This window comes from Lipotes vexillifer, unplaced genomic scaffold (genome assembly GCF_000442215.2).
Source record: "Lipotes vexillifer unplaced genomic scaffold, Lipotes_vexillifer_v1.1 scaffold1130, whole genome shotgun sequence".
NCBI classification, from domain to species: domain Eukaryota; kingdom Metazoa; phylum Chordata; class Mammalia; order Artiodactyla; family Lipotidae; genus Lipotes; species Lipotes vexillifer.
Window position 1 is genome coordinate 242,804 of NW_006797877.1, and position 11,200 is coordinate 254,003.

The 11,200-nt window shown below is 44.6% G+C and overlaps 1 protein-coding gene across 3 annotated transcripts in view; it reads left to right on the forward strand.

Moving 5' to 3' along the window:
* The window catches only part of CLDN10 (claudin 10), a 102,278-nt gene that overhangs the window by 69,582 nt on the left and 21,496 nt on the right, over positions 1 to 11,200 (forward strand). The window contains exon 1 of one of the 3 annotated variants that reach the window (XM_007469916.1): positions 10,306 to 10,534. The exons of the other annotated variants lie outside the window; for them this stretch is intronic. Coding sequence (XP_007469978.1) covers positions 10,315 to 10,534 — 220 coding nt within the window. The 5' untranslated portion in view covers positions 10,306 to 10,314. Of the gene's footprint in view, positions 1 to 10,305; positions 10,535 to 11,200 lie in introns of those variants that run through there. 3 annotated transcript variants of the gene reach the window in all.

An 11,200-nucleotide genomic window follows, 5' to 3' on the forward strand; every position in this document is an offset into this window, starting at 1 on the left:
GGACCGGGGCACGAACCCGCGTCTCCTGCATCGGCAGGCGGACTCTCAACCACTGCGCCCCACCAGGGACCCTAAATAGTTTTCAAAGTACTTTCTAACTCCCATTTTCTAGAACTGTAAAACATGTGTACCATATTGTTTTTAAATGACATCAAACTAAGACTTAGACAGTTGGCCCTCGGGATCCGTGGGTTGCACATCCACGGATATGGAGGGCAGACTACTAGACTTGAGCGATCGCAGATTTGGTATCCGCGGTCCTGGAACCAATCTGTATTTTAGTACAAAGCCAAATAGACATAAATGTAGATGGAAAAGCTCCATGTGAACTATTTTTATAGAATTCTATTTCGTATAGAGTTTAACCACATGACAGCACAGTGGTTGCTTATGGTGTGGGACTTGAGGCCCACACTCTGCTCTCCCAGCTGCGTGCCCTGGTGTGGGATTGCAGCCACACAGGGGAAAGGGAACCTTTTTTGAATTCACACAAAGGCACCTTATAGGCCAACAGGAAGCCCTAAAGTGTGGTTATTTCTCTCATCTTAAAAAATACAAAATTTAAAAAAAGAACGGCCTTTCATGATCCCACTTTCCTTCCAGTCCCTGCGCCATTTCTCTCCTCTCTTTAAAGAGATCCTTCCTCTTCCTGGCTGCGTTTCTCCCTCCCACCGTCCACTGATCCTACTCCCATCTGGTTTTTGCCCCACATTCTCCACAAATCAGCTCCGATCAAGGACCTCCGGGACCTCCGTGGTCTTTCTTATTCAGTCTCCCGTGGCTTCATCCTCAGCATTGCCTGACATCACTCCATTTCTTCCTCTTTAAACAGTTTCTTCACATGCCTTCCAGAACTGTCTCTCCTGTTTTTTCTCTGACCTAGGTGGCTGTGCCGTCTGTCTTTGTTTGTTCTTCCCTGCCTCCTAGACTCTTTCTTTTCTATCTACGCTCCTTCCAGAGAGGATCTGGCTAGTTCCATGGTTTAAATACCACCTAACCACAGGAGCCTCCAAAGTGTACATTTTAAGATTGAACCTCTGCCCTGATCTTGTAGATTCATTTGTCGACTTGGCTTCTCCTCCTGGATGTCTACTGGGCACCCCAAACTCAACGTGTCTAAAACTGAATGAACTCTTGATATTCACCTCAAACCCGCTCATCTAGAGCTTTCCTCATCTCAGGAAACTACTCTATCCTTCCAATGGCTGAGGTCAAACCCCTGGTGTCTTCCTTGACTTCTCCTTTTCATTCATACATCTCAGCCAGTCATCAGCAAAATCTTGTCAACGCTACCCTCCAAATGGATGCAAAAGACAAAATTTGACGTTTCCTACCACCCCATTTCCAGTCTGGTCAAAGCCACCATCATCACTCAACTGGACTATTAAACTCACCTCCCAACAGGTGTCCTTGCCATTGCACTGACTTGCCTTCAGGCTCTTCTCAGAGTGATCCTAAAACCCAAGTCTGATATCCCCTCTCTTCACAAAACCTGCCAATGTCATCCCGTCACACTCAGTGCAAAAGCCAGAGTTGTTATGAGGACTTACAGGGCTGTCCACGAGCTGCCCAGATTTACATACACCCCTGCCCCCCTCCCCACAAGCAGACACACACACACGCAGAAATGCACAGACACATGGACACACGCAGACACCCCATTACCTCTCTGTCCTCATCTCCCACTACCCTCCCCTTCATTCCCTCTGCTGCAGCCACTCCAGCCTCCCCAGTGTTGGTCAGGTCAGATGTGCTCGCTATCCAGAAATGCTCTGCCTGAAACTATCCACATGGCTCACTCCCTCATTTCTGTCAGGTCTTTACCCAAAAGTCATCTTCTCAAGGAGAGTTTCTCTGGCCACCTAACCAAAATTTAACCCACCTACCCACGCCACACCCTTTGCATAACATCCCCCTTCCCTGCGGGCTTATGTTTTCCCTTTAGCATATATCATCTGCTATACTAAATCTTTTTTGTACCTTGTATTTGTTTCCTCCAGTACAATGTCATATGTGTTAGGGCAGAGATTTTGTGTGTTTTGTTCACCATGTCTACATTGTGTTGGATGATGCCTGGAGCATAACAGGCACTCAATAAGTGCATTATGATTTGTTTCAACGAGTGAATAATGCTGTTTTCGAAACAGGAGCAAAACCTGGGTGAACTCTACGGGCTGTTTAATCTTCTCACGGCAGTGAATCCCAACCTCTTACACTGGCTCCTCCAATCTCTTCAAACCCCTAGAAGTCAAAACAACTTCCTGGCTATCACTTTTTTAGGCCACTATTCCCATAATTGGTCATTCGTCCCAGGCTTCAGTGATGTCCAACGTCTCTGATCACCTGTTTTCTCAGTCATTTCCTTAAAGTCACCTCCAGCAAGTTCCCTGGCAGCTGGGGTTGCCTTCAAGGATATGGTAGAGGAAATTGAAGGCAAGAATCAGTGGGCAAGAAAACTTGCATTTTTGGCACACCTAGCAATTAAAACACACTATTTGGTGATGAGGAGATTGTGGTTACAAGTTTCTTTCCCAACACCTGGACAATTTAACTCAAAACGAAAAAAGCAAAGAAGTTGGTCATGCTGATATGACCCAAATGCCTAATTCAGTCATTGTGTTCTACCTTTTCCTCATCAACCCAAACACACAAGAACAGCACTAATATTGCTCTTTAGATGCATTAAATCTCCAATGCTCAGATATATATGTCTATATATGGAGATGGCTAAAGTGACCCGATGAAGCAGGAGCTGGTCAGTGGTCCCGCCTCCCCACTCATTCCACACAGACATACAAGCTTATATTAAAAATCCCTTTGCCATCTACCCTTATCACCTTCACTTCCAATCAATGTTTTACAGAGAAAACATCTTCCTTTGTTATTACATGTCACTCTTGTCTCCCTTCTACTTTCATCTTAGCCTCTATTCCTTTAGCCCTTTGTGTATGTGATACACGCACACTCACAAACACATGTACACACATATATACCTGTTTCTCTGACACCTCAGTGCAATATGCCAAATTTCTCTCTTAACACACCCCTATTTTTCTCTTATAATCAGGAGAGAGGAGGCTGAGGAGAGCAATAAATAGTAATGGACCAAAAAATATTCAGATAATGACTTATCTTTTAACTTTGGTTATAGTAATGTCTGCAAATTTATAGTGTTTCTGTTTAATCTTTAAAAACATGTCTTTGAATGTCTTCAAAACTTGGATGACTTATCATTTAAATAGAAGAACATGAACTTTGGAGATAGATAAACTTGGGTTTTACAGTAATGTAACAATTATGTAGTTAGATAAAATAAGTTTGGGGAGAATATGAGAAAACTAGAACCATCCTGCACTGCTGTGAGCATGCCACGGGGTACAGCCATTCCAGAAACAACATGGCAATACCTAGTGGGGAAAACAACTTGCATTTTAACATCTGAATTGTGGCACACCTTTTGTCGGCTAATATGGGCCAAAACTTCAATCAGAAAACAAACGTAAGAAGGGTAGGCCATGCCCAGTAAACAACACACACCACAGAACTCCCCCAATTCAGGCTAGCAAGGTAGAAGGATGGGTGCTCATTAAAGCATTCATATTGAAGTCAGCTGTGTTAGCTCCGACTGGCTGAGAGCCCAGTACAGGACCTAAAGCAATGAGAAGCTGGGAGTACTCTAATCACCTATTTTGTGTGTGTACCTAAACACATATTTATACACACATATCTATATACATACATATGCACACACATATATACAGTTTAAGAAAAATATTCTAGATATAAACTGTGATATAATGAATTAGCATTGCTCAGGACATTGTTAAACAGCATATTAATGAACTTCAATTCACCTATTACAAGATATAGTCACAAAATGAAATTAAATGAGGAAATTAGGTACCCTGTTCAAATGTTTCTGATTACAAAAGCCATTCTCCTAAAAAATAAAGATAGGGCTTCCCTGATGGCGCAGTGGTTGAGAGTCCGCCTGCCGATGCAGGGGACACGGGTTCGTGCCCTGGTCCGGGAAGATCCCACATGCCGCGGAGTGGCTGGGCCCGTGAGCCACGGCCGCTGAGCCTGCGCGTCCGGAGCCTGTGCTCCGCAACGGGAGAGGCCACAACGGTGAGAGGCCCGCGTACCGCAAAAACAAACAAACAAAAAACTCCTTCGTTTTTCAAATGAGGAAGGTGCAACTCAGAGCAATTAAATGACTTGCCTAAAACACATAGGTTTACTTGCTGCCCAACCTGGGAGGGTAGGTTGAATTAATACTCATAAGATGCTTATTGACCAGCAAAATACAACCAACCCATCTGCAAGCCCTAGAAAGTTCCAGCATCCCAGAGTGAGAGTCTTTCCAGGCTGGAGGAGTATTCACCAAGACAGCTGTGAGCTGCTGGGGCCCCAAACTTACCTCTCCAGGTGTTCAAGAGAAATCTAGACAGTTCTAACATACCTCAGAATGTCACCAAGTTCAAGTTCATGTGCCCAATGCACAGTGAGGCCGAACAATGTAGAAAAGTCGGAGTTTGGAGCAGAGAAAGTTTTATTGCAGGGCCATGCAATGAGACAGAGGACTCACACCCAAAAAAACCCCCAAACCTTCGGAAGGGTTTCAGCAAAGCATTTTTAAAGGCCAGGTTGGGGGTGGAGTCACAGGGTACGTGAACATCTCGTGCACAATTCTCTGATTGGTTGATGGTGAGGTAACAGAGTGGCTAATTTATCAATCCTTAGGCACCAGTAGGTCTGCGGGCTCATGATCATCAAGTAGTTAATTTATTCCATTTGGTGGTAGTTTTGAGCAACTGAAAAACTCAGGAAAGATGCATGAGATACTATTATCTGGGTACTTCAGAGAGGAGCTACAGCAGAGGCTCTGGGGGAGGGGGTCCTGCTCCGTCACAAGAATTGGGAATGAGTGTGTTTCAAATGAATGTATGAAAGACAAGTTCATAAGATATATATGGCATCTTCTGATGCAGTACAGCCTCAAAGGGTACCAGATGTCAAAATAAGACACTGTTTATTTCCTTATACTTTGCAAAAAATATTTATAAATATATACACACATCGATGATGCAATGATAAGCATGAGTATCCATTCCCATAACTACTCCTCTTACTCTGCAGCTTTCATGCTAAGTAGTTACAAGTATCATAGAATTAGTGTAGAGCATTAAGATAAACTAAGAGTGTTAGAGAAAATGAAGGAAATAGAATACAGATATGCTATTTTACTATCTTAGTATCGGTGTTAATGTCTTCTTTAACTATATTTGGCGCCTGAGAAGTTGTTTTTTTAGTTAATACCGTATTTATCAGGACTTTAGTTTCTTCCCACCTCATCAGCAGCATGCCACCTCACTGGAATCTAGGAAGGAGCTAATGTATACTGAAACCAAATTTGATGCTTAGAAAATCCTTGAGCTGTTGAAAGGCACACCTGTGTTGTTTGGCAGGTGAGTTGAATCTCAAAGAATTTGTGCAAATCTCTGGTTTAGTCGGCTAAACTGGTTTCACTCCTGAACGACCCTGGGGTGAGGGAATCCTCTATTTTTCCTTGATAACCATAACAATGCCAAAGAAATAACTTCCAATGCTAAATCTCAGTGGTTTAGGTCTCAAAAGTGGAAAGGCTCAGAATATATTTCAGGACAGTAAATGTCTTCATGTCAAGTTTATTATAGATAAATTAGTACTTTTCATATTGGAAAAAAACTACAGTTTTTTGTAAAGGCCAAGTCATTGTTAATTAAGATGTTACTTTGAATAATTTGGAGAAGTAACTTTCTAACTGTATTCACTTTTATATTTAAATTAAGAATGGTTTTTTATGAATAGTTAAATAAAAATTTCAGTGAACTGAATCCTAAAGAAAATAAAGAAATATTTATCAGTTGAAAGGTACTCTGTAAATGGGTTTGCAGATCAACTGCAAAGGTTACTTGGGACTCTAGAATCTTAAAGTGAAACAGGCCATTTATACATTACTTCTTTTTAAAAAATCTGTTCGGTCTATTTTCCTTTTCTGGACATTCTTATGTTGGATTATGCGGTTTCTTCTGACTAAACTAGTTTTGAAAAGCTTAAGATATAAGACATTCTAAAGTAAATGCTTGATTCCTTACATAATATTCTTTAGGTATTAAAGAAAGTTAACATTTTTCATCCTTTGGTCAGGCACTTGTGGGCTCTAAATGTAACTCTCTGTAGTTAATATGCAGTACATGCCAGGGAAGAGAAGTTTGGGGCTGTCAAACCTCACAGAACAGACAGAGAATAAAAGAAAATTAATCAAGTCCACAGGCATGACGACCCTAGTCTGTTTCAGCTGGCAAAAGAACTAATAGTGCTGCCACCCAGGTCATAATTTATGGGTTGTTTGTGGTATTTTCAACCCTTTTAAGTTGAAGCTGTGTGTTACCATCTCTACAGTAAAAGAATATTTCTTTTCTCAAAGTTTTCAACCAACGGATGAATATTCTTTTTCTCTATAACACACACCATCTGGTTTGCTTAATTGACTGTTTATACACATATACATGCATCTCAACTGATCAGTGCTGTGGTTTCCAACCTGGCTGTACCTTAGAAGCTTTGGAAAAATCACTACCAGAGCCACCCCCAGAGATCCTGGCTTCAACGGTCTGGTGATGCAGCAGAGAGAGGGGGTCTGGTGATGCAGCAGAGAGAGGGGGTCTGGTGATGCAGCAGAGAGAGGGTCTTTCTTGGAGGTTCAAGTTAGAATTCAGAATTTGTTTGGAAGCTATGTTGCAACGGTGGGTTTGTGGATATTTTAAGTACAATAGGTAAAACTACATTATCTGTTAAATTTGGGGGGAATGGTCTGAAACACCGAATCAATCTTCACAGTTCTTTTTGTAAAACAATATACCTTTGGTTCCAAACAATGGAATTCACAACCAATCTGTTGATAAATTAGGAGCTGCATGAGTCTTCAAGGTCACAACACTAGACTTTTTTGTGTCAAAAGTAAGTCAGGGTTTTGTCTTGCAAAAAAACGAATCAACAATTTTAGTGAGAAACTACTATGAGGAAGACACAAGCAAACAAAGACACTCAAACAAGACCAGGAAATAAAGTATGAAACCAACATTTGTGCAAATTTTAACTTTAGGAAACTCCATAGGAATGTCCTGGTTCACGACTTCTTGTGTTGTCTGAATAGTAAATTGGATTAGAAATAAGCATATCGTTCAGAAAGAAATAAGGCACAGAAATAATAGTGGAAGTATGCTGGAGGACCAGAAACCAAGACAATAAAAGCACTTTAAAAAGGCAAATCATACAAAAGAATAGAGGACACTTGTTGTCAATACTCAAAGGTGACTGACTTGAATAGAAGGGAAGATGAGAAGGATGAGGTTAGGTAGGTGCTTCCCAAACTAGTGTTAAGCTTGACCCTCCCATGAACCCAACATGACACAACAGGACAAGCTGGGACCAAGAGGATTACAGTAGTGGAATTATGTCTGCAACCCACTAAGCAAACGGGTCTTCACCCGTATTCCCATTCACACAAGCCGTGAGATGGCCATGCACACACAAATACACTTCCCAAGAGCTGCTGCATGGCCCAAAAGTAGGACTTACCTGTGTTGTCTCAGTGCAAATCATGGCAGTTGGATGGATGTTAAAGACAGCCAGATTTGGGCTCAATAGAAACAAAAACTTGCTAAAAGGCTGTCAGTACAAAACAGAACCAGAACACACACCTTGCCATGCACTGAATCTAAAGTCCAGAAGGTGAGAGCATGAACTGAATATTATCTCTAGAAATAGGATGATTGACCTCCTAGAGTAACAGAAATAAAAATAAAAATAAACAAATGGGACCTAATGAAACTTAAAAGCTTTTGCAAAGCAAAGGAAACTACAAACAAGATGAAAAGACAACCCTCAGAATGGGAGAAAATATTTGCAAATGAATCAACGGACAAAGGATTAATCTCCAAAATATATAAACAGCTCATGCAGCTCAATATTAAAAAAACAAACAACCCAATCAAAAAGTGGGATGAAGACCTAAATAGACATTTCTCCAAAGAAGACACACAGATGGCCAAGAAGGACATGAAAAGCTGCTCAACATCAATAATTATTAGAGAAATTCAAATCAAAAGTACAATGAGGTATCACCTCACACCAGTTAGAATGGGCATCATCAGAAAATCTACCAACAACAAATGCTGGAGAGGGTGTGGAGAAAAGGGAACCCTCTTGCACTGTTGGTGGGAATGTCAATCGATACAGCCACTATGGAGAACAGTATGGAGGTTCCTTAAAAAACTAAAAATAGAATTACCATATGACCCAGCAATCCCACTACCATAATTCAAAAAGACACATGCACCCCAATGTTCATTGCAGCACTATTTATAATAGCCAGGTCATGGAAGCAACCTAAATGCCCTTCAACAGACAAATGGACAAAGATGTGATACATATATACAATGGACTATTACTCTGCCATAAAAAGGAACGATATTGGGTCATTTGTAGAGACGTGGATGGATCTAGAGACTGTCATACAGAGTGAAGTAAGTCAGAAAGAGAAAAAGAAATATCACATATTAACGCATATATGTGGGACCTAGAAAAATGGTCCAGATGAACCGGTTTGCAGGGCAGAAATAGAGACGCAGATGTAGAGAACAAACGTATGGACACCAAGGGGGGAAAGTGGTGGGGGGTGGGGGGGCAGGTGGTGGTGGTGGGTTGAATTGGGAGGTTGGGATTGACATGTATACACTAATATGTATAAAATAGATAACTAATAAGAACCTGCTGTATAAAAAATAAAATTCAGAAGTCCAAAAAGAAATAGGATGGTTTGTTGAGTGTGGAGTATATCCATACAATCTCCAATGGTCCTCCCAAATCTATCTTGATGTTTCTGTAATTCAACCTCCTCTCTTCTTCACAGATGTTGAATCACCTCTAATTTCATTCTGTACCAATTTTGTTTTGTTTTGTTTTGTTTTTTTAAGTGACAAAGGGGAATTGAGAAACTCTTCACAATGAACCAAAGTGTCCCTGAAATTTGGGGGTTAGCAACTAGCGTTATTATAGCAGATCTGATTTAGAGATTTTAGACCTTGGTTACTTTGGGGAAGAACTAAATCCTGAAAGTTCATACCACGAACTGCAAGACCTTTAGACGGACAAATAATAAACCCATAATAAAGTGAGAGTCTTTTTTCTCTCATTTATGCTCAACTGTGTGAACTCTGGAGCCAAAAGTACACCCTGATCTTTAAGTTTGCTTTGAAACAGCAATGAAGGGATAGGCTTATTCCTCAATTAGGTGCAAAAGGTGGAGGTGGTAAAAAAAAAGTTAAACAAGATACAGAGCAGCTGTGACAGCCCATCGGCTCATAGAAGAGACTCAGAACTGGCAGCTGGAAGGGACCCACAGGAGAAACGTCTTAAATGCACGTCCTACGTGTAGTACGTTGGTATCAGCAGGCCAGCATTGTGGCTGGAACAGTCACGACCAGGACTGTAAAGAAAGCCCCGACGCAGCCTTTGCTCTCCATAGGCTGCTGTTCTGAATTTAGGTTTGTGCCACGCACCTCCTGACAGTGACCTTCCGCATACCGCAGGGTCAAAAGGGACTGCAGAATTTTAGCGCAAGGCCGACTTCGAGTCCAGAACCGCAGTGATCCCTCCTTGACAAGCCGAACTGGGTCACCCAAAAGAGCGTGGCACTAAACCTTGAGTTCAGCGGGCCAAGGGCTGCGTTAGCAGTTGGTGTCCTTTCCAGGCACACAAAAGGCTTTTTCTGCTCTGCTTTTACAAGGTATCCTAGAAGCCAAGCTATTGCCAATGGGTAGAGCTGGGGAGGGGAGGGGAGAGGGCCCGAACGCAGCAAGTTGTCCACCTCCGGCTGCCAGTCTGTCCAACAGGAGAGCCGATCTCGGCTGTGCCTCGGCCCCGGGGATGCGGGCGCCGGGGGGAGGGGGGCCACAGGGACGCGCAGGCGTGCGTTCCTCCAGACCGCGGGCGCCGGGCCAGCTGGCTCGAGAGAACCCAGGTGGCGACCGTAAAAGCTCCCCGCGAGCCTTCTCTGCCCCGGAGGGCGCGTCCTGGGGTCCGCGCGCGCGCCCCCTAGCGCCGGGCCTGCAGCGGCGGGGGGGGGGGGGGGGGCGGGCTTTAGTCAGTGGGGGAAGGGACACCTTCGGGGGTGGGCGGGGGCTGAGGGGGCGGAGCCGCGCGGCTGGGCTCGCGGGGGTCGCGGCGCCGAGCAGGTGCGCGAGAGCGAGCCCTGCTACTGCGGGCGGCATGGCGAGCACGGCGTCGGAGATCATTGCCTTCATGGTTTCCATCTCCGGCTGGGTGCTGGTGTCCTCCACGCTGCCCACCGACTATTGGAAGGTGTCCACCATCGACGGCACGGTCATCACCACCGCCACCTATTGGGCCAACCTTTGGAAGATGTGCGTTACCGACTCCACGGGCGTCTCCAACTGCAAGGACTTCCCCTCCATGCTGGCTCTAGACGGTCTGCATCCCGTCGCCCCCCGCCCCTGCCCCTCGCTCCTCCACGGTCTGCCGACGGGGCGCCCGCTGACCCCAAGACCCCCGGCGGGACCCCCGCGCCGGACTCCTCCAAAGCCCGGCCCCGCTTTCCCCCTCAGTGCCTGAAGGAGCCGGGGAGAGTCCCCGGTGCCCGTGGCCCGCCTTCCCCGGACATCTGTCCCGCGGGGGGCGCCTGTCCGAGCCCGGAACCCCGGGGCGGGAGAGAGGGGCACGCAGACAGGCCTGGGTGGGGTAGGTGATTCTCAGGCGACGGGGATGGAGGGAAGCAGCTTTGTTGTCTCGAGAGTTGAGGACAGGGCAGTGGGACCCCCCTCTCTTGGGGACTGTTAGGACACGGAGTCACGAGAAGGGGCTTGTCTTCTCCAGCCAGCACTGCCCAGAAGGGCTGGATTCTGATTAAAATGGACTTGTCAGAGCGAAATCTGCTTGCTCTGAACTCCCTTTAGCCATTTCGTTAGTTCTTTTAAAAGTGTGTGTGTGGGGAAAGGAAACATTGCAGGAGCACCCGCTCCAAACCCACCGCCCCGCATCTGCAAATGAGTCTGCTGGGCTTTAACTCTGCCTCTAAATGTTAGGATCATAAGTAGCCCTAGCCTGTGCCGCAGAGAGTAGAGAATTCTGGCCAGCA